Source organism: Heliangelus exortis, chromosome Z (assembly GCF_036169615.1).
Source record: "Heliangelus exortis chromosome Z, bHelExo1.hap1, whole genome shotgun sequence".
Taxonomy (NCBI): Eukaryota; Metazoa; Chordata; class Aves; order Apodiformes; family Trochilidae; genus Heliangelus; species Heliangelus exortis.
Window position 1 is genome coordinate 1,174,375 of NC_092454.1, and position 22,225 is coordinate 1,196,599.

At 42.1% G+C, this 22,225-nt stretch overlaps 1 protein-coding gene across 1 annotated transcript in view; it reads right to left on the reverse strand.

Moving 5' to 3' along the window:
• Nucleotides 1–752: 752 nt before the first annotated feature.
• The window catches only part of DCC (DCC netrin 1 receptor), a 496,140-nt gene continuing 474,667 nt past the window's right edge, over nt 753–22,225 (reverse strand). Inside the window, exons 24-27 of the mRNA XM_071730797.1 lie at nt 13,601–13,827; nt 6,058–6,174; nt 1,280–1,435; nt 753–796 (exon numbers count right to left, since the gene is read on the reverse strand). Coding sequence (XP_071586898.1) covers nt 753–796; nt 1,280–1,435; nt 6,058–6,174; nt 13,601–13,827 — 544 coding nt within the window. The remainder of the gene's footprint in view (nt 797–1,279; nt 1,436–6,057; nt 6,175–13,600; nt 13,828–22,225) is intronic.

Genomic DNA, 22,225 nt, shown 5'->3' on the forward strand with positions numbered 1-22,225 from the left:
GAAGAATTTCTCCCTGGAAAAGGTTGTCAGGACCTGGCCCAGGCTGCCCAGGGCAGGGCTGGAGTCCCCATCATTCCTGGAGGGGTCTCAAATCCATGGAATTGGGATGCTGAGTGCCATGGGGTGGTGCTGGGTTAATGGTTGGACTGGGTGATCTTCCTTTTTTTTTTTTTTTCTTTCAATCCTTCCATGCTCAGGCCCAGGGGGATTAATTTAACCCAACATTTTATCCATTCCAAGCCAGAAACTCCATCTACTTTGTTTCTGTGCATCCCATGGAGCAAAAAAAAAAAAAAAAGCTGATGGAGCCAGAGAGCCCCTCCAGAGGAATTTCCCACCTGGGTTTGAAAGGAGATCATCAACCAGACTGAAAGGAAGGGATTGGCATTGGGGAGACAGCATGAACCCCAACTTGACATCAATTTGGCAAAAATTCTGAGCTGGTATTCACCAGGACTAAGGGAGAACCCTTAGAAAACATAAACCCCCCCCCAAAAAATAATGCCAGAGGCAGATGGTGAGGAAGAGGCTGCTGGGGAAGTTTGGAAGGTGGTGCTGGGGGGTTTAGGGTGAAGAATGGTCCTGGGGACTCCCAAACCACAAAGTTATTACTGAGGAGAAGCAATGAGGCTGGAGATGAGCGATGTGAGATGGAATATTCCAAGGTGCTGAAGGACTTGGAGAAGGAAGGAAAGAAACTGAGTTCTTGGCTCTGATGGAAGCAAGAAAAAACTGGCTGAAACTTTAATAATTTAGGAGATGAAGGAAAGGTTTCTAGCAATGAGGGCAGCTAAACCTGGGTGGAGAGGGAGTGTCAGAGCTGTTATGGATTTTATATGGATTTTTTTTTTACATGGATTTTAGATTTTTACATGGATTTTAGATTTTTACATGGATTTTAGATTTTTACATGGATTTTACTGCCTGCTGATCCCAGATTGTGCCTCGGGCTGAAGGATTGCTCTGGATCCTCGCACTTTTCTGGGAATATCCTCATTATGCAGAAAGGCAAGGAAAGCAGAGTGGAAAAGAAAGGTTTGGCTTAAAGATCCAACAACTCTGAAGGGCTTCAGCAGGGATTGGAAATTGCAACTGGAGCTACTGCAGGAGGAGAGGCAACCCACAGCCAGGTGATGCTCCCAAACCAGCCCAACCCCCAAAAAACCCCCAAACAAACCAAGAGAATGTGATTTGCATCAAAATCAACCCCAGTGCTTCAACCCAACTTCTTCCCAAGCACTTTTAGAGGCAAGAAAAGAAAAAAAAATAGGATACTGACTTCGTCCTGCTCCAAAGGTCCTGTCCACAGAGAGGGTGGGGAAGGGCACCGGGCGGAGGGTGAACTGGGGGTGGGGGTACCCACAGGTGGGGGATGGCAGGATCCCAGGGTACTGGGCACTTTCTAGAGTTGGCACTGGGATGGCACTGACCACAGCTAAAAGGAAAAGAAAAGAGAGAAAAAGTTAAATGAAAAAAAAAAAAAAAAATTTAAGTCTTTAGTCTTGGCACCAGGTGATTTTTGAAGGTCCCTTCCAACCCAAACCAGGGTTTACAGATGAAAAAAAAAAAAATGTTTCCAAAAGAAAGCACCCAAATGCTCACTAAAAAATATCTTTCTGCCCACAGAAACCACCTCTGCCTCCAGAACTACCCCCTTTGGTAGCCAGAGGACTCCAAGTGAGCTGTGTGATGAGTTCTCTGTGAAATTCTTGTCTGTTCCTCAGCTGCATTTCTGGAGTTGCTTTCTATCCCTTGAAAAAAAACTGAAAAGGAGATCCTGCTGCCCTCTTGAGGCTCCTCCAACTCTTCCATCCCCTCTGCCAGCTTCACACCAATGTCCCCCACACCCTCAGATGTCCCCAGTGGTCACCCCCAACCCATCATCAGGGATGCCCAAACCTGGAGGAGCAGGGGAGCAGCTAAAAATCTGAATTTTTTGAGCTGAAATGATGTGAAAAGCTTGGATTTCAATGCTGGGATAATTTTGTGCTAAATTTAGACTTTCCTGTGAGTTCTCTCCTTTATTTTCCTTTTGGAGCCAAAAGCCAAGTCACCCCTCAACCCATCATCAGGGATGCCCAAACCTCTGAGGAGCAGAGGAGCAGCTAAAAATCTGAATTTTTTGAGCTAAAAAGATGTGAAATTCTTGGATTTCAATGCTGGGATAATTTTGTGCTAAATTTAGAGCTGCCTCTGAGTTCTCTCCTTTATTTTCCTTTTGGAGCCAAAAGCCAAGTCACCCCTTAACCCATCATCAGGGCTGCCCAAACCTGGAGGAGCAGGGGAGCAGCTAAAAACCTGAATTTTTTGAGCTGAAATGATGTGAAAAGCTTGGATTTCAATCCTGGGATAATTTTGTGCTAAATTTAGAGCTGCTTCTGAGTTCTCTCCTTAATTTTCAAGAGCCAGGGCTTGAAGAATGGGTGATAACAACACCACCCCACAAATCAGAACTTCCTCAGGGCCTCTTAGGAATCAGCTTGGAAATTTTCCTCAGGGCAACAATCAGCAGCCTTTTTTTGGCTCTTTGATGAGAAGTTTGGCTTCTCCAGAACCTTCCAGACAGGAATTTGAAACAGTTTTGTAACCCTGAAGATGCTTTTCACAATTCTAGCTCTGACACAGGGTGGTGACACCAGCCCAAGGTGACCCAAAAAGCTCAGAGGGAGCTTTTATTTTGCACCTTTGCCAAAAGCCAAGTCACCCCTCAACCCATCATCAGGGATGCCCAAACCTGGAGGAGCAGGGGAGCAGCTAAAAATCTGAATTTTTTGAGCTGAAATGATGTGAAAAGCTTGGATTTGAATGCTGGGATAATTTTGTGCTAAATTTAGACTTTCCTGTGAGTTCTCTCCTTTATTTTCCTTTTGGAGCCAAAAGCCAAGTCACCCCTCAACCCATCATCAGGGATGCCCAAACCTGGAGGACCAAGGGAGCAGCTAAAAATCTGAATTTTTTGAGCTGAAATGATGTGAAATTCTTGGATTTCAATGCTGGGATAATTTTGTGCTAAATTAAAGAACAACTTCTTTATCCCAGTCCATCCCTTCATTTTTTTTTAGGGCCTGGCTCCAGAGCACTGTCATTTTTCCAAGGAAGACAGGATTGGTGTTCTTTGCAACTCTCTTTTGTCCAGCCATGGGGAAAAAAAAAAAAAGGGCCCATCCAACATTTTCAATCAATTTCAAGCAAATATGACACCAAATCTGTCCTCTCACTGCCTGGCAGCAATTGAATTTCCACTTAATAGCAAATAACTGAGCCACTGAAACCAGAAATTCCCTGCCCAAATCACAGAGCTCCCTAAACACTGCTCTATATTTCAAATGGGCTGGGTAGCAGATGGAAAAAAAAGAAATAAATAAAAAAAAAACCCAAGCAGCACCTAAGAGCAGCTCAGAAAAATGACAAAGTAGGAGGTTTTGAATTATATTCCAGCACCCCAGAGGCTGCCAAGGCAACTGAGGCAATGTAGTCAGGTTGCCCTGAGAAAAAAATAGGTTTTTTCTGATTTGCTGGCATTGGGGGGAGGAGAATAAACTGAAAAAAAAACAAAACACAAAGGGCAGCAGCAAACTCTCTGCAAATTAACTTGTTCCTGGTCCATAAATACAGATTACAACCAGAAATTGGGGGAATTACAAGAGTGAAATGGAAAACTCTGCAAAAACTTCCACAATTATTCAAACTAAAACCTCCTCAAATTCATCTGCTTTCTGCTCCTTCCACTTCAGGAAGCAAAATTATGGGCTGTATTTTTTCTCCAAGCCTGAGGGTGGGGGCTTCCAGATTCAGGCTTTAGCAGTTAAAAAGATGTGGGGATTTTTAACTTCAGAATTAGTTAATTGAATCACTGGCTGCTGCTAATTGTTTTCAGGGAAATGGAGAGAAATTAATTAAAGCATCTCATCTGACAAAGCTGCAAGTTTATTTTCTGGGGGGGAAAAAAACCCCCAAAACAAACACCACCTAACTCAGCCTGCACAAATGAGACTTTTAGACATCTGAGGTTCAATATTTGCAGACAATCATAATAAGCTGTCACTGCTAATTAGCTGGAGCCTGCTGGAAATATAAATAAAGAGAAATGAGGCCTTAATTCCTCCAAATGAATCACTTGACTGGAAAAAAGGGAATATTTTAGAAGCACTTTCCTCTAGAAACCAGGTGGTTTTTACTAACAGTGCTCCTGACCCATCATAACTCCAATTGATTTGGGTTCTGATTTTATTTACACCACTAGACCTCTCCCCAGTTCCTTGGACTGCTCTTTCCTTCAACTCAAAAGGAATCCCACTGAAAAAAAAAATTAAAAAAAGGGGAAACTGCCTAATTGTGGGATCAGGATGGGAACATTCCCCATGGCACAGCCCAGGGGGGCAGAGATCTTCTTTCCAGACCATAAAGAGGTTGGAGGGAGAAAAATGTTGAGAAAAACTGGGATTCAGGCTCTCTTTGGGCACCTCTGGTTTGAAGCTGAGTGGCATGACCTGAATTACACCCAAAAAACCCCACAAATTAAGGGAACCCCAGTAACTGACTGAACAAATCTATGGTAGGTTCCTCCCCCTCCTCTCCTTCATTCAGTTCCATTTAATTTTATTTTTTTTAAATATATCACTGGTGATGTGAAATGGATTTCTGTCAGCACAGGTTCATTGCTTGAACTCTGTACAAAGATTTCCCAATTCCTATAAATTTTTGATGGGATCTCTTTTGTCTGCTCAGAGGTGGAACTTGGAAGCTCTCAAGAGACTCATCTCAAGGCTGCTTGGAGACCCCAAGCTTCATCCTCCTCCAAAATCAGTCCTCAAAATTGGGGGTTCTCAATTAATCCCCCTCCTTTGCTCAGAAACAAAGTCACTTGAGAAATTGTCATAAATTTTAATAAATTCTGGAGAATGGCAGAAGCTCTTTAATGCTCTCCAGCCTTCCTGTCTTGAAAAAGATTCCCTTCATCTCTGAAATTTTTGAAAAAGATTCCCTTCATCTCTGAAATTTGTTAGTGCTCTGGTTAACACCTCTTACAAAATGTTTTCCTCCTCATTTATTTGATTTGAGAAGAGAGCTGCTCTTTATTACAAAAAAAAAAAAAACCACCCCCTGGTGGCATGGCCAACTCTAAAAAAATATAGCAGGAATGGCAATAATGTTCAGATGATGATGATAATAAAAATAAAAAAAATTAGAATAATAAAAACCAATGATGATAATAACAATTATTAATATAATACTGATGATAACAAGAAAAATAATAATAAAACCAGCATCACAATTCATATCTGTGTGTCACAAAGCTGCCTGCCCTGCCAGCTTGAACTCCTATCCCTGTTTTTAAGGATTTAATAATCATGGAATTCTAGAAAGTCAGGTTGGAAGGGGCCTCAGGGATCACCTGGTCCAACTTTTCTCATTTTTGTGCTGAGATTTAAAACTTTCCAGAGGGAGGGGAAGAAAGACAGAGGGGAAGAGAGAGAGAGGGGAAGAGAGAGAGAGGGGAAGAGAGAGAGAGGGGAAGAGAGAGAGAGGGGAAGAGAGACAGAGGGGAAGAGAGAGAGAGGGGAAGAGAGAGAGAGGGGAAGAGAGACAGAGGGGAAGAGAGACAGAGGGGAAGAGAGACAGAGGGGAAGAGAGACAGAGGGGAAGAGAGACAGAGGGGAAGAGAGACAGAGGGGAAGAGAGACAGAGGGGAAGAGAGACAGAGGGGAAGAGAGACAGAGGGGAAGAGAGGGATTGATCCATCCCTACCCACCCAAACAGAACTGCTGACTCTTGAGGCTTAGCCTGGGCTGAGTCTAACAGCCTAAGGGCAGCAGTATGATTTCTAAAAAAAAAATAAAAACTGAAAAAAACCTGAAACCCCACCCTTTTTTCCCCACTTTTTCTGCCTGGCAAACTCCCAGCCCTCTCCTTGATTCCGGATGGAGAACTTAAGTGGCGAATGCTATTGAACTCCCCAAGCTGTAACTCCTGGAGTAAATCAGGAAAATCCCATGGGATATTCACATGGATGAGCATCTAAAGGGAGGGCTGGGGATCCAAAATCCTGCTACTCACGAGGGTTGCTGGGTTGGGGATCCATGGGGATCATCAGCTTGGCCCGGGTGGCTCTGCGGGCAGCCAGCGAACGCTCCAAGGTGGACATGGTGCTCCCAACCTCTTCTGTCTCAGGGCCTGGAGAAAAACAGCAAAATAACTCAGCTGAAAGAGCTGGAAATTAATAATTTGCTTCACCTGGGAGCTAGCAGAAAGATCAAGAGGGTTTGGGGTTTCTTTGGGTTTTTTTTAACAGCTCATTAACTCGCAGCACCTGGGAAGAGCAGCACAGGCCGCCCTGCCTGCCTTGGCCAAAAAAATTGTATTTTTCTGTAAGAAAATGAAGGACTTTATGGCCTTTTTTTTTTTTAATTTGTCCCTGAAATGATCTTAAAAACCTTTGGTAAAAAAGATTGCATTTTTCTGGTAACTTTCCTCTCAGCAATTTCTTTTCAAATTCGAGGCTCCAGCAGAAATCCAGGTGCCTCCAAAACCTGGCAGGGCTTGGAATTATCCCCTTCCTTGGGAGATGTCACCAAGTCCCAAGTCCAGATGGTGCTGCCTACAGACCTGGTAACTCACAGTGCCTCTTCCAGCCTCTGCATCTTAGGTTTTTTTGGGTTTTTTATTTTTTTTTTACAAGCCATGCCTGGATTTTGCCTTTATTTGCTGCTGGGTGACACCCAGCACGTCAGGATCTGAGAGCTGAATGATGCTGTTTCATGTCCAAATTAACTCCAAACCATCTGTTTATTACATTTAAAATGTTTATTACATTTAAAACATCCAGCAGCTGCAGAAATGAGAGATTCTGGTTAATTTTGAAATACAGATGCTTGGATTCCATGACATTATTCCAGGATATCTGGAAGATTCCAGAGAATAGGCTTGTCAGAAAGAAAATGGGCTTGGAACTGGATGCTGGGTGAATGGCAATGAAGCAAAAAAAAGCTTTTTTTTCTTCTTTCTAGCTTCACCCCTTGGGAATTTTATATTTCCTTAATTTGCTGTTCTAATAAACCCTGGAAATCAGTTTAATGCTGTCATCCAGGTAAGCTCAAAACCCACTCTTCCTCTCTGATGTACCCAAGCAAACCCAGAGTCTTGAAAAATAAGCAAAAAAGAAAGATTTGCATGGAAAGACTATTTTTTTTTTTTCTTTTTTTCAGCTCAGCCCCTTGTCATTAATTTCCTCATCTGCTGGGATCCTTCCCTCCCATCAAATCCATCTCCCTGGGCAAGGAAAAGCTTCTGGCTCTGTTTTCCCCACCAGGGAGCTTTGTAGTAAAAAGAATTGTCACAATTATCTTCATCAAACAGCTCAAACCCCATGTCAGGGACAGAAAATGAGCTCTGCTTAGAAAGATGAAAGCTCTTCCCTTGAAATTTTTATTCTCTTGCAAGAAGAGGAGCTATGGGTAAGGGATAAAAGCACCTGAAATAGTCCCCTCCATTATTTACAGCCCTACACCTGAGAATTCAGGAATTATTCCATGATTTCACCCACAAGCAGCATCTCCACAGTGAATTCCAACAAATATTTATATTTTTTCAGCTCCTGGGCTGTGCCTCACTCTCCACCCCTCTCTCCACACCCTTGATTCCTATCAAGTTGGTGGAAAAAAAAAAATCTTCTCAGCTCAGGTGAAACCTGTGATGTGCTGGGGGTCAGGAAAAGGTGGAGAAAAGTTCAGTGAAAACTCATTTTTCTTACAGAATTTTTCTTTTCTCTAAGTTTTCTCAGTCTCCTCCTGCTGCCCTTCTTCCTGACCATGTTTTCCCTCTGCTCCCTTTCTCTTTTTTTTTATATTTTTAATTTATTTTATTTTTATTTATTTTTTAATTTTTTTTAACCTTTTCTATGCCTCTTTTTCCTCTCTGGGTTAAAAAACCTTAAAAAAACTTGGATTTTCAGCCGATTTTCTGAACAGATGAGATTTCCCTCAGTCTGAAACCACTGCAAAAAAACATCTAGAAACTCCTCTCCCAACACCAGGAGCAGAGCTCTCACTTTTCCAGTCTCCTCCTGGGCTGGAGCAGCATCTCCACAGTGAATTCCAGACAAATATTTATATTTTTTCAGCTCCTGGGCTGTGCCTCACTCTCCACCCCTCTCTCCACACCCCTTGATTCCTATCAAGTTGGTGGAAAAAAAAAAATCTTCTCAGCTCCAGTGAAACCTGTGATGTGCTGGGGGTCAGAAAAAGGTGGAGAAAAGTTCACTGAAAACTCATTTTTCTTACAGAATTTTTCTTATCTCTAAGTTTTCTCAGTCTCCTCCTGCTGCCCTTCTTCCTGACCATGTTTTCCCTCTGCTCCCTTTCTCCTTTTTCTTTTTTTAATTTCTTATTTATTTTACTTCTTAAAAATTATTATTTTTTTTAACTTGTCTGTGCCTCTTCTTCCTCTCTGGGTTAAAAAACCTTAAAAAAACTTGGATTTTCAGCTGATTTTCTGAACAGATGAGCTTTCCCCTAGTCTGAAACCACTGCAAAAAACCACCCAGAAACTCCTCTCCCAACACCAGGAGCAGAGCTCTCACTTTTCCAGTCTCCTCTTGAACCATTTGGATGCTGCTGATGGAGAAAAAAAACTCCTGGACTGGAGCAGCATCTCCACAGTGAATTCCACACAAATATTTATATTTTTCCAGCTCCTGAGCTGTGCCTCACTCTCCATCCCTCTCTCCACACCTCTTGATTCCTATCAAGTTGGTGGAAAAAAAAAAATCTTCTCAGCTCAGGTGAAACCTGTGATGTGCTGGGGGTCAGGAAAAGGTGGAGAAAAGTTCACTGAAAACTCATTTTTCTTACAGAATTTTTCTTATCTCTAAGTTTCCTCAGTCTCCTCCTGCTGCCCTTCTTCCTGACCATGTTTTCCCTCTGCTCCCTTTCTCTCTTTTTCTTTTTTAATTTTTTTTTAATTTATTTTTTACATCTTTCTATTTTTTTTTTACCTTTTCTATGCCTCTTCTTCCTCTCTGGGTTTAAAAACCTTAAAAAAACTTGGATTTTCAGCTGATTTTCTGAACAGATGAGCTTTCCCCCAGTCTGAAACCACTGCAAAAAACCACCCAGAAACTCCTCTCCCAACACCAGGAGCAGAGCTCTCACTTTTCCAGTCTCCTCCTGGACTGGAGCAGCATCTCCACAGTGAATTCCACACAAATATTTTTATTTTTTCAGCTCCTGGGCTGTGCCTCACTCTCCATCCCTCTCTCCACCCCCTTGATTCCTATCAAGTTGGTGGAAAAAAAATCTTCTTACCTGAAGAGAAACCTGTGATGTGCTGGGGGTCAGAAAAAGGTGGAGAAAAGTTCACTGAAAACTCATTTTTCGTACAGAATTTTTCTTTTCTCTAAGTTTCCTCAGTCTCCTCCTGCTGCCCTTCTTCCTGACCATGTTTTCCCTCTGCTCCCTTTCTCTTTTTTTTTTTTTTTTTTAATTTCTTATTTATTTTACTTCTTAAAAATTATTTTTTTTAACCTTTTCTATGCCTCTTCTTCCTCTCTGGGTTTAAAAACCTTAAAAAAACTTGGATTTTCAGCTGATTTTCTGAACACATGAGGTTTCCCCCAGTCTGAAACCACTGCAAAAAACCACCCAGAAACTCCTCTCCCAACACCAGGAGCAGAGCTCTCACTTTTCCAGTCTCCTCTTGGACCATTTGGATGCTGCTGATGGAGAAAAAAAACTCCTGGACTGGAGCAGCATCTCCACAGTGAATTCCACACAAATATTTATATTTTTTCAGCTCCTGGGCTGTGCCTCACTCTCCATCCCTCTCTCCACCCCCTTGATTCCTATCAAGTTGGTGGAAAAAAAAAAATCTTCTCAGCTCAGGTGAAACCTGTGATGTGCTGGGGGTCAGAAAAAGGTGGAGAAAAGTTCACTGAAAACTCATTTTTCTTACAGAATTTTTCTTATCTCTAAGTTTCCTCAGTCTCTTCTTGCTGCCCTTCTTCCTGACCATGTTTTCCCTCTGCTCCCTTTCTCTCTTTTTCTTTTTTAATTTTTTTTTAATTTATTTTTTACATCTTTCTATTTTTTTTTTTTACCTTTTCTATGCCTCTTCTTCCTCTCTGGGTTTAAAAACCTTAAAAAAACTTGGATTTTCAGCTGATTTTCTGAACAGATGAGCTTTCCCCCAGTCTGAAACCACTGCAAAAAACCACCCAGAAACTCCTCTCCCAACACCAGGAGCAGAGCTCTCACTTTTCCAGTTTCCTCCTGGACTGGAGCAGCATCTCCACAGTGAATTCCACACAAATATTTTTATTTTTTCAGCTCCTGGGCTGTGCCTCACTCTCAATCCCTCTCTCCACACCCCTTGATTCCTATCAAGTTGGTGGAAAAAAAAAAATCTTCTCAGCTCCAGTGAAACCTGTGATGTGCTGGGGGTCAGAAAAAGGTGGAGAAAAGTTCACTGAAAACTCATTTTTCTTACAGAATTTTTCTTATCTCTGAGTTTCCTCAGTCTCTTCCTGCTGCCCTTCTTCCTGACCATGTTTTCCCTCTGCTCCCTTTCTCTTTTTTTTTATATTTTTAATTTATTTTATTTTTATTCATTTTTTAATTTTTTTAACCTTTTCTATGCCTCTTCTTCCTCTCTGGGTTTAAAAACCTTAAAAAAACTTGGATTTTCAGCTGATTTTCTGAACACATGAGGTTTCCCCCAGTCTGAAACCACTGCAAAAAACCACCCAGAAACTCCTCTCCCAACACCAGGAGCAGAGCTCTCACTTTTCCAGTCTCCTCCTGGACTGGAGCAGCATCTCCACAGTGAATTCCAGACAAATATTTATATTTTTTCAGCTCCTGGGCTGTGCCTCACTCTCCACCCCTCTCTCCACACCTCTTGATTCCTATCAAGTTGGTGGAAAAAAAAAAATCTTCTCAGCTCAGGTGAAACCTGTGATGTGCTGGGGGTCAGGAAAAGGTGGAGAAAAGTTCACTGAAAACTCATTTTTCTTACAGAATTTTTCTTATCTCTAAGTTTCCTCAGTCTCCTCCTGCTGCCCTTCTTCCTGACCATGTTTTCCCTCTGCTCCCTTTCTCTCTTTTTCTTTTTTTAATTTTTTTTTAATTTATTTTTTACATCTTTCTATTTTTTTTTACCTTTTCTTTGCCTCTTCTTCCTCTCTGGGTTAAAAAACCTTAAAAAAACTTGGATTTTCAGCTGATTTTCTGAACAGATGAGCTTTCCCCCAGTCTGAAACCACTGCAAAAAACCACCCAGAGACTCCTCTCCCAACACCAGGAGCAGAGCTCTCACTTTTCCAGTCTCCTCCTGGACTGGAGCAGCATCTCCACAGTGAATTCCAGACAAATATTTTTATTTTTTCAGCTCCTGGGCTGTGCCTCACTCTCAATCCCTCTCTCCACCCCCTTGATTCCTATCAAGTTGGTGGAAAAAAAATCTTCTTAGCTCAGGTGAAACCTGTGATGTGCTGGGGGTCAGGAAAAGGTGGAGAAAAGTTCACTGAAAACTCATTTTTCTTACAGAATTTTTCTTTTCTCTAAGTTTCCTCGGTCTCTTCCTGCTGCCCTTCTTCCTGACCATGTTTTCCCTCTGCTCCCTTTCTCTCTTTTTCTTTTTTTAATTTTTTTTTAATTTATTTTTTACATCTTTCTATTTTTTTTTACCTTTTCTATGCCTCTTCTTCCTCTCTGGGTTTAAAAACCTTAAAAAAACTTGGATTTTCAGCTGATTTTCTGAACAGATGAGGTTTCCCCCAGTCTGAAACCACTGCAAAAAACCACCCAGAAACTCCTCTCCCAACACCAGGAGCAGAGCTCTCACTTTTCCAGTCTCCTCCTGGACTGGAGCAGCATCTCCACAGTGAATTCCACACAAATATTTATATTTTTTCAGCTCCTGGGCTGTGCCTCACTCTCCATCCCTCTCTCCACCCCCTTGATTCCTACCAAGTTGGTGGAAAAAAAAAAATCTTCTCAGCTCCAGTGAAACCTGTGATGTGCTGGGGGTCAGAAAAAGGTGGAGAAAAGTTCACTGAAAACTCATTTTTCTTACAGAATTTTTCTTATCTCTAAGTTTCCTCAGTCTCTTCCTGCTGCCCTTCTTCCTGACCATGTTTTCCCTCTGCTCCCTTTCTCTTTTTTTTTATATTTTTTAATTTTTTTTTTTTTATTATTTTTTTTAACCTTTTCTATGCCTCTTCTTCCTCTCTGGGTTTAAAAACCTTAAAAAAACTTGGATTTTCAGCTGATTTTCTGAACAGATGAGCTTTCCCCCAGTCTGAAACCACTGCAAAAAACCACCCAGAAACTCCTCTCCCAACACCAGGAGCAGAGCTCTCACTTTTCCAGTCTCCTCCTGGACTGGAGCAGCATCTCCACAGTGAATTCCAGACAAATATTTATTTTTTTTCAGCTCCTGGGCTGTGCCTCACTCTCCATCCCTCTCTCCACACCTCTTGATTCCTATCAAGTTGGTGGAAAAAAAAAATCTTCTCAGCTCAGGTGAAACCTGTGATGTGCTGGGGGTCACAAAAAGGTGGAGAAAAGTTCACTGAAAACTCATTTTTCTTACAGAATTTTTCTTATCTCTAAGTTTCCTCAGTCTCCTCCTGCTGCCCTTCTTCCTGACCATGTTTTCCCTCTGCTCCCTTTCTCCTTTTTCTTTTTTTAATTTCTTATTTATTTTACTTCTTAAAAATTATTTTTTTTAACTTGTCTGTGCCTCTTCTTCCTCTCTGGGTTAAAAAACCTTAAAAAAACTTGGATTTTCAGCTGATTTTCTGAACAGATGAGGTTTCCCTCAGTCTGAAACCACTCCAAAAAACCATCTAGAAAAACATCTCCCAACACCAGGAGCAGAGCTCTCACTTTTCCAGTCTCCTCCTGGACTGGAGCAGCATCTCCACAGTGAATTCCACACAAATATTTATATTTTTCCAGCTCCTGGGCTGTGCCTCACTCTCCATCCCTCTCTCCACACCCCTTGATTCCTACCAAGTTGGTGGAAAAAAAAAAAATCTTCTCAGCTCCAGTGAAACCTGTGATGTGCTGGGGGTCAGAAAAAGGTGGAGAAAAGTTCACTGAAAACTCATTTTTCTTACAGAATTTTTCTTTTCTCTAAGTTTCCTCAGTCTCCTCCTGCTGCCCTTCTTCCTGACCATGTTTTCCCTCTGCTCCCTTTCTCTTTTTTTTTAATATTTTTAATTTATTTTATTTTTATTTATTTTTTAATTTTTTTTTAACCTTTTCTATGCCTCTTCTTCCTCTCTGGGTTTAAAAACCTTAAAAAAACTTGGATTTTCAGCTGATTTTCTGAACAGATGAGCTTTCCCCCAGTCTGAAACCACTGCAAAAAACCATCTAGAAAAACATCTCCCAACACCAGGAGCAGAGCTCTCACTTTTCCAGTCTCCTCCTGAACCATTTGGCTGCTGCTGATGGAGAAAAAAAACTTGGGAGACCACGGAATGAGGTTGGACCTGAAAATATCCCAACCCCAACCCAAAGTTTTTTGATTTTAGGATTTTAATTTCCCCCTCCAAGGGCATCCCAGCCAATTCCCATCTCTCCTTGGGGCTTCTCACCAGTTTGGGGGGCACTTTTGGTGCCCAGTTGTGTTTCTGCCTGGCTGTGGCTGCCAGGGGTGATGTCCTGGCAGCTCTGCATTGGTGATTCCCTTCCTGCAGGGTCCAAGCTTGTGGGTTTCTCAATGTTCTTCATTTCCATCTCCTCGTGGTGGATCCATAAATCTGGAGGTCTCAGGTCCTTCTGGCTGCCCTTCCTTTTCCCAGCACTGTGGGTTGCACGTTTCCTGCAGCAAAGAGGAAAAAAAAAAATCATGTAAAAAGGGTTTTTTTCCTTCCAAAAAACCATAAAAGTGATGTCTCCTCCTTAGTAAAGAATCCCTCTGGTTGTGTCCCTCAAAGGGCAGAAGTTCTCCTGATGTTCTTCTTGGAGTTTGGGATGCAGCAAGGTGGGATGGGGTCATTTTGGGCAGCAGCTGGTGGAGAAATTGGGGGAAAAAACACCTTCCTGGAACAGAGTGACAGAATTTTAGGGGTTGGAAGTCACCTTGAAAGCTCAAGGAGTCCAAACCCCCTGGCAGGGCAGGAGCAGCACCTGAAAACAGCACCAGAAAACAGCTGAGCCACTTCTCCTGAGTTACACACACCTTACACATCCCATAACTGCACCCAGCATAGCCTGCATTCCTCTAAATATACATTAAATTCTCTAAAGATATTTTCAAGTGGTATTTTTATAAAATAAAAGCTTTGTCTCCTCCTCAGGAACCAATGGCAACAACAGGGACTGCAGCAGAAACACCCCCAGCCCTCCAACTCCCTAAATTCAGGAATTAATTCAGGCTCTTTGGCTGCTCCAGACCCCAAAAACTTCCCTAGGGATGAAAAATTAATTTTAAAAAGGATCTGGAGAGTCAGAAGGGGAGGTGAGGTTTGGTTTCTGGCCCAGAAGCCAGCAGAACATTGGCCTCTGCTCAAAATTAATTCCAATATTTTATTATTTCTTAATTTTCTCGTTGCCCCAAATTAATAATTTTAAAGGATAATATTCCAAGGACCAGGAATAACAACTACAGCACAAAATATCTTCTTGCACCACTGATTAACACCTACAGGACTAATTAAAAGCACTTTAATCCAGCTTTACCATCTGACCAAGTTAAAAAAAAAAAAAATGTTCTTTCTGTCTCACCCAGAAAAAAAATCATAATTTTGGCACTAACCAAGGAATTCCTTTTTTCCCATTGGGACAGAGCAGTTTTTTTTCTTCTTTCAATTGAAAAAAAAAAATTAATTTCCCCAGCCTTGAGTAATTTCAGCCCCCAAGTCACTGGACACACAGCTCAACCCAAGGGCTGCAGCAGAAATACCCCCAGCCCTCCAATTCCCTAAATTCAGGAATTAATTCAGGCTCTTTGGCTGCTCCAGACCCCAAAAACTTCCCTGGGGATGAAAAATTAATTTTAAAAAGGATCTGGAGAGTCAGAAGGGGAGGTGAGGTTTGGTTTCTGGCCCAGAAGCCAGCAGAACATTGGCCTCTGCTCAAAATTAATTATAATATTTTATTATTTCTTAATTTTCTCATTGTCCCAAATTAATAATTTTAAAGGATAATATTCCAAGGACCAGGAATAACAACTACAGCACAAAATATCTTCTTGCACCACTGATTAACACCTACAGGACTAATTAAAAGCATTTTAATTCCAACCTTACCATCTGACCAAGTTAAAAAAAAAAAAATGTTCTTTCTGTCTCACCCAGAAAAAAAATCATAATTTTGGCTCTAACCAAGGAATTCCTTTTTTCCCATTGGGACAGAGAAGCTTTTTTTCTTCTTTTTGTCACTTTCAATTGAAAAAAAAAATTAATTTCCCCAGCCTTGATTAATTTCAGCCCCCAAGTCACTGGACACACAGCTCAACCCAAGGGCTGCAGCAGAAATACCCCCAGCCCTCCAATTCCCTAAATTCAGGAATTAATTCAGGCTCTTTGGCTGCTCCAGACCCCAAAAACTTCCCTGGGGATGAAAAATTAATTTTAAAATAGGATCTGGAGAGTCAGAAGGGGAGGTGAGGTTTGGTTTCTGGCCCAGAAGCCAGCAGAACATTGGCCTCTGCTCCAAATTAATTATAATATTTTATTATTTGTTAATTTTCTCATTGTCCCAAATTAATAATTTTAAAGGATAATATTCCAAGGACCAGGAATAACAACTACAGGACAAAATATCTTCTTGCACCACTGATTAACACCTCCAGGACTAATTAAAAGCACTTTAATCCAACCTTAGCATCTGACCAAGTTAAAAAAAAAAAATGTTCTTTCAGTCTCACCCAGAAAAAAAATCATAATTTTGGCTCTAACCAAGGAATTCCTTTTTTTCCCATTGGGACAGAGCAGCTTTTTTTCTTCTTTTTGTCACTTTCAATTGAAAAAAAAAATTAATTTCCCCAGCCTTGAGTAATTTCAGCCCCCAAGTCACTGGACACACAGCTCAACCCAAGGGCTGCAGCAGAAACACCCCCAGCCCTCCAACTCCCTAAATTCAGGAATTAATTCAGGCTCTTTGGCTGCTCCAAACCCCAAAAACTTCCCTAAGGATGAAAAATTAATTTTAAAAAGGATCTGGGGAGTCAGAAGGGGAGGTGAGGTTTGGTTTCTGGCCCAGAAGCCAGCAGAACATTGGCCTCTGCTCAAAATTAATTCCAATATTTTATTATTTCTTAATTTTCTCATTGCCCCAAATTAATAATTTTAAAGGATAATATTCCAAGGACCAGGAATAACAACTACAGCACAAAATATCTTCTTGCACCACTGATTAACACCTCCAGGACTAATTAAAAGCACTTTAATCCAACCTTACCATCTGACCAAGTTAAAAAAAAAAAAATGTTCTTTCTGTCTCACCCAGAAAAAAAATCACAATTTTGGTCCTAACCAAGGAATTCCTTTTTTCCCATTGGGACAGAGCAGTTTTTTTTCTTCTTTTTGTCACTTTCAATTAAACAAAAATTCATTTCCCCAGCCTTGAGTAATTTCAGCCCCCAAGTCACTGGACACACAGCTCAACCCAAGGACTGCAGCAGAAACACCCCCAGCCCTCCAACTCCCTAAATTCAGGAATTAATTCAGGCTCTTTGGCTGCTCCAGACCCCAAAAACTTCCCTAGGGATGAAAAATTAATTTTAAAAAGGATCTGGAGAGTCAGAAGGGGAGGTGAGGTTTGGTTTCTGGCCCAGAAGCCAGCAGAACATTGGCCTCTGCTCAAAATTAATTATAATATTTTATTATTTCTTAATTTTCTCATTGCCCCAAATTAATAATTTTAAAGGATAATATTCCAAGGACCAGGAATAACAACTACAGCACAAAATATCTTCTTGCTACAGGAGTAATTAAAAGCATTTTCATTCCAACCTTGGCACCTGACCAAGTTAAAAAAAAAAAATGTTCTTTCTGTCTCACCCAGAAAAAAATCATAATTTTGGCTCTAACCAAGGAATTCCTTTTTTCCCATTGGGACAGAGCAGTTTTTTTTCTTCTTTCAATTGAAAAAAAAAATTAATTTCCCCAGCCTTGAGTAATTTCAGCCCCCAAGTCACTGGACACACAGCTCAACCCAAGGACTGCAGCAGAAATACCCCCAGCCCCCAAACTCCCTAAATTCAGGAATTAATTCAGGCTCTTTGGCTGCTCCAGACCCCAAAAACTTCCCTGGGGATGAAAAATTAATTTTAAAAAGGATCTGGAGAGTCAGAAGGGGAGGTGAGGTTTGGTTTCTGGCCCAGAAGCCAGCGGAACATTGGCCTCTGCTCAAAATTAATTATAATATTTTATTATTTCCTAATTTTCTCATTGCCCCAAATTAATAATTTTAAAGGATAATATTCCAAGGACCAGGAATAACAATTACAGCACAAAATATCTTCTTGCACCACTGATTAACACCTCCAGGACTAATTAAAAGCACTTTAATCCAACCTTAGCATCTGACCAAGTTAAAAAAAAAAAATGTTCTTTCTGTCTCACCCAGAAAAAAAAATCATAATTTTGGCTCTAACCAAGGAATTCCTTTTTTCCCCATTGGGACAGAGCAGTTTTTTTTCTTCTTTCAATTGAAAAAAAAAATTAATTTCCCCAGCCTTGAGTAATTTCAGCCCCCAAGTCACTGGACACACAGCTCAACCCAAGGGCTGCAGCAGAAACACCCCCAGCCCTCCAAAACTCCCTAAATTCAGGAATTAATTCAGGCTCTTTGGCTGCTCCAGACCCCAAAAACTTCCCTAGGGATGAAAAATTAATTTTAAAAAGGATCTGGAGAGTCAGAAGGGGAGGTGAGGTTTGGTTTCTGGCCCAGAAGCCAGCAGAACATTGGCCTCTGCTCAAAATTAATTATAATATTTTATTATTTCCTAATTTTCTCATTGCCCCAAATTAATAATTTTAAAGGATAATATTCCAAGGACCAGGAATAACAACTACAGCACAAAATATCTTCTTGCACCAGCTTGATTAACACCTACAGGACTAATTAAAAGCACTTTAATCCAACCTTAGCATCTGACCAAGTTAAAAAAAAAAAAAGATCCTGAATCCTCTAAAAAATGCTCAGAAAAGCTTCAGGAGCAGCTGAACCAAGGGAATGGGATGGCTCACAAGTTGGGGTCAGTGGGATTCAAGCTGATTCCCCATTTTATAACTGGGAAAACAGGGAGTTTGGAAGTGAAAAAGTCCTCCCAGGTGGCAGAATTTCTGGGGATCCATTATTTTACAATGTGAAATAAAAATACAAATTTTTATCCTAAGGATGGCTATAAAACCACCAGCTCAGCTCTGCCCTTCAGATATTTATTTATAATTTCTATATTTATTTGTGGCAATCCTGAATAACAACAGCAGTACTTGCAAAATAAATAAAGTCTTGGTGCTTATTAATAAAATCAAAATAAAGAATTCAAGTTTTGGTGCTTATTTTTATAGTTTCCAGCACGATGCTGCCTGGGCAGTGGTTCCAGATGGTACCCAGCAACACGTAGCTCCTAACACCATCCTCATGCTACACAAAATAATTACTCCAGGGTAATTTCAAAAAAAATAATTACACAAATAATTACACAAAATAATTACCCCCTCTTTGTTGCCACCATTTGCATCTGAACACACTTCAGGTTATAAAAACCCAGCCTAATTTCTATTTTTAACAACACCTGAAGCTGTCGCCAGCTGGAGAGCTCAGAAATAAAATTTTTCTCCTGTTAAAAGTTTTTCCTTGGGGAAAAAAAATCCCAAATCCTGGGTAATCATCCAGTCCTGGGCTGGTGGGATGTCTTCTGATGGAGGAGGGAAGCAAGACACAGGAGTAACAGCCCTGTAAGATGTAACCTGCACTGCTGTCATGATGCTCAGCAATAAATGTGACCATTCCTTAACCTTTATTATCCTTATTTAGTATTTTATAGAATTTTTTTCCTCATTTGAACCTGGCAAAAATGTGTATTTTGCCTTTTGGGCTGGAGCAAAAGGAATTCAATACACAGGGGTCTTGTCTAAAAAATTAAAAAAGAACACACAATGATTCTGCCTGCAGAAATTTCCCCTCCCAGTGTCCACGGGTGAAAAAAAAATATTTTTTCAGTCTGAAATTTTGTTTCCAGCCAATCCTGAAAAGCTGAAACCAACACCTACCCCTCCTACCACTTTGCTCCTCTCTGGATGAGCAAGCTCAGCCTGTGCAGAACCCAGGAGCATCTTTACTGGAGGCTTTTGGTGGCTGCCAACTCATTCCCTTTAGTTTGGAGTTGATTATATTTCTGTTAATTCCTCCTCTGGGCTTTTCCAAACATAAACTGACACATCCTCCTTCTTCTAGAGGACTTAAATTTGCTTAAGCTTGTTTGTTTTTTTTTCCTTTTTACACTGCTGCTTTGCCCAGGATTTTGCCTCTCGAGCTACATTTAAGTTCTGTTGTTTAATTATTATAGCCTGATTTTTTTATTTTTATTTTTTTCCACTTCACTTAGACTTGTCTGGGGCACCTCAGATGAGATTCACCTGCCCAGAATATAAAAATGAAACAGCAAATCCAAAAAGCTTCAGATTTTTTCATCAGTGGACAGCAGAACACATTGCCAAGTGGCCAACCTTCTGATGAAAGCCCAGAATCCTAGAATCCCAGAATGGGCTGGGTTGGAAGGGACCTCAGAGCTCCTCAAGTCCAAGCCTTGCTCCACTCCCCCCGTGGTTCCCAGCCCATGGCACTGAGTGCCACATCCAGGCTCTTTGGAAATATCTCCAGGGCTGGAGAATCCACCCCTTCCCTGGGCAGCCCATTCCAAGGTCTGAGCACCCTCTGGGGAAAGAAATTCTTTCTCATGGCCAACCTAAACCTCCCCTGGCACAACTTGAGACCTCTTGTGCCCTCTTGTCTTGCTGAGAGTTGCCTGGGAAAAGAGCCCAACCCCCCCCTGGCTCCAACCTCCTTTCAGGGAGTTGGAGAGAGTGAGGAGGTCTCCCCTGAGCCTCCTCTTCTCCAGCCTCAACACCCCCAGCTCCCTCAGCCCTTCCTCCCAGGAATTCTGCTGCTGGATCCCTTCCCAGCCTCCTTGCTCTTCTCTGGACCTGCTCCAGCACCTCAAGCTCCTTCCTCAGCTGAGCTGAGCTGAGCTGAGGGGCCCAGAACTGGACCCAGGACTCAAGCTGTGGCCTCCCCAGGGCTGAGCACAGGGGCAGAATCCCTTCCCTGGACCTGCTGGCCACGCTGTTCCTGAGCCAGCCCAGGATGCCATTGGCCTTCTTGGCCACCTGGGCACACTGCTGCCTCCTCTTCAGCTTCCTGGCAATCCAGACTCCCAGCTCCCTTTCTGCCACTCTCTGCCCAGCCTGGAGCTCCCCAGGGGGTTCTTGTGGCCAAAGGGCAGGACCCGGCCCTTGGAATCTTCAACCTCATCCCCTTGGCATCAGCCCAACTCTCCAGTCTCTCCAGGTCCCTCTGCAGAGCCCTCCTGCCTTCCAGCTGATCCACACTCCCCCCAGCTTAGTGTCAGCTGGGAATTTGCTGCTGATGGACTCAATGCCCTCCTCTAAATCCTCACTCAAGATATTAAACAGCACTGGGCCCAACACTGATCCCTGGGGGACACCACTAGTGACCGGCCGCCATTTTGATGCAGCCCCGTTCAGCACCACTCTCTGGGCCCGGCCCTCCAGCCAGTTCCTAACCCAGCACAGAGTGCTCCTGCCTGAGCCAGGGCCTGACAGCTTTTCCAGGAGAATCCTCTGGGAGACGGTGGCAAAGGCCTTGCTGAAGTCCAGGTAGAGCACATCCACAGCCTTCCCCTCATCCCCCAGGCAGTCACCTGATGATAAAAGGAGCTCAGGTTGGTCAGACAGGACCTGCCCTTGGACACCCAATTCTGGATAAATCAATCTTTTTTTGTTTTTTTTTTTTTTTCCCTCATTCTTGTGATTTCTTTTCCCCTTACAAAGTCAAAAGAGCTTCAGCCTTGATTAACCCAACTCTACTCAGCAGAAGAATTCCCATTGTCTCCAGAAGAAGATGACCTGATTTTTGGGTGCTAAGACTCACAATAGCAGCAGATTTTCAAATCATTTCATCATTCAGCTAGCCCAGCACTCCTAAAAGCACAGGCCCTTTGCCAAATGAGAGCATTCTTCTTGAAAAATTAAAAATATTCAAAGAAAAAACACTTATCCCTCTGCCTGTGAAAAACTCCTGCGCAGGCTTGACCTGCCCAAAGATGATTCCAGTAAATTCAGTAAAAAATGGAACTTTTTTTGTCCTCTGACCCTGTACCACCCTTTTTTAAAGCATTTTTAGAAATAAATGTCAATATGTGAGCCCCTTCCCAGGTTTCCCAGAGAAGCTGTGGCTGCCCCATCCCTGGAAATGTTGAAGGTTGGATGGGGCTTGGAGCAACCTGGGCTGGGGGAGGTGTCCCTGCCTCTGGAAAATGGTTGGAATTGGATTAACTTTAAGGTTTCTTCCAACCCAAATCCAACCCAGTCTGTGACTCTATTATTATTATTATTATTACTTTTTTTTAAAGGCAAAAATGACTCCTGAAATAAAATCTGTGAAACTGAGCAGTTTTTGGACATGGGGATTAGAAAGTTGGACTTTTGGCAAGGGCTCGGAGTTATAGGATGAGGGGGAATGGCTTTAAACTGGAAGAGAGGAGATTTAGGTTAAACTTTGGGATGAAATTCCTAAATTTGAGGGTGCTGAGCCCCTGTGCCAGGTTTCCCAGAGAAGCTGTGGCTGCCCCATCCCTGGCAGTGTCTCAGGTCAGGTTGGATGGGGCTTGGAGCAACCTGGGCTGGGGGAGGTGTCCCTGCACATGGAAAGGAGTTGGAATTGGATTAACTTTAAGGATTCTTCCAACCCAAACCAGTCTGTGACTCTTTTTAAAAATTATTATCATTATTATTAATTTTTTTTTAAAGCAAAAATGACTCCTGAAATAAAATCTGTGAAACTGGGTAGTTTTTGGACATGGGGATTAGAAAGTTGGACTTTTGACAAGGGCTTGGAGTTATAGGATGAGGGGAAATGACTTTAAACTGGAAGAGGGGAGATTTAGGTTAAACATTGGGAAGAAATTCCTAAATTTGAGGGTGCTGAGCCCCTGTGCCAGGATTCCCAGAGAAGCTGTGGCTGCC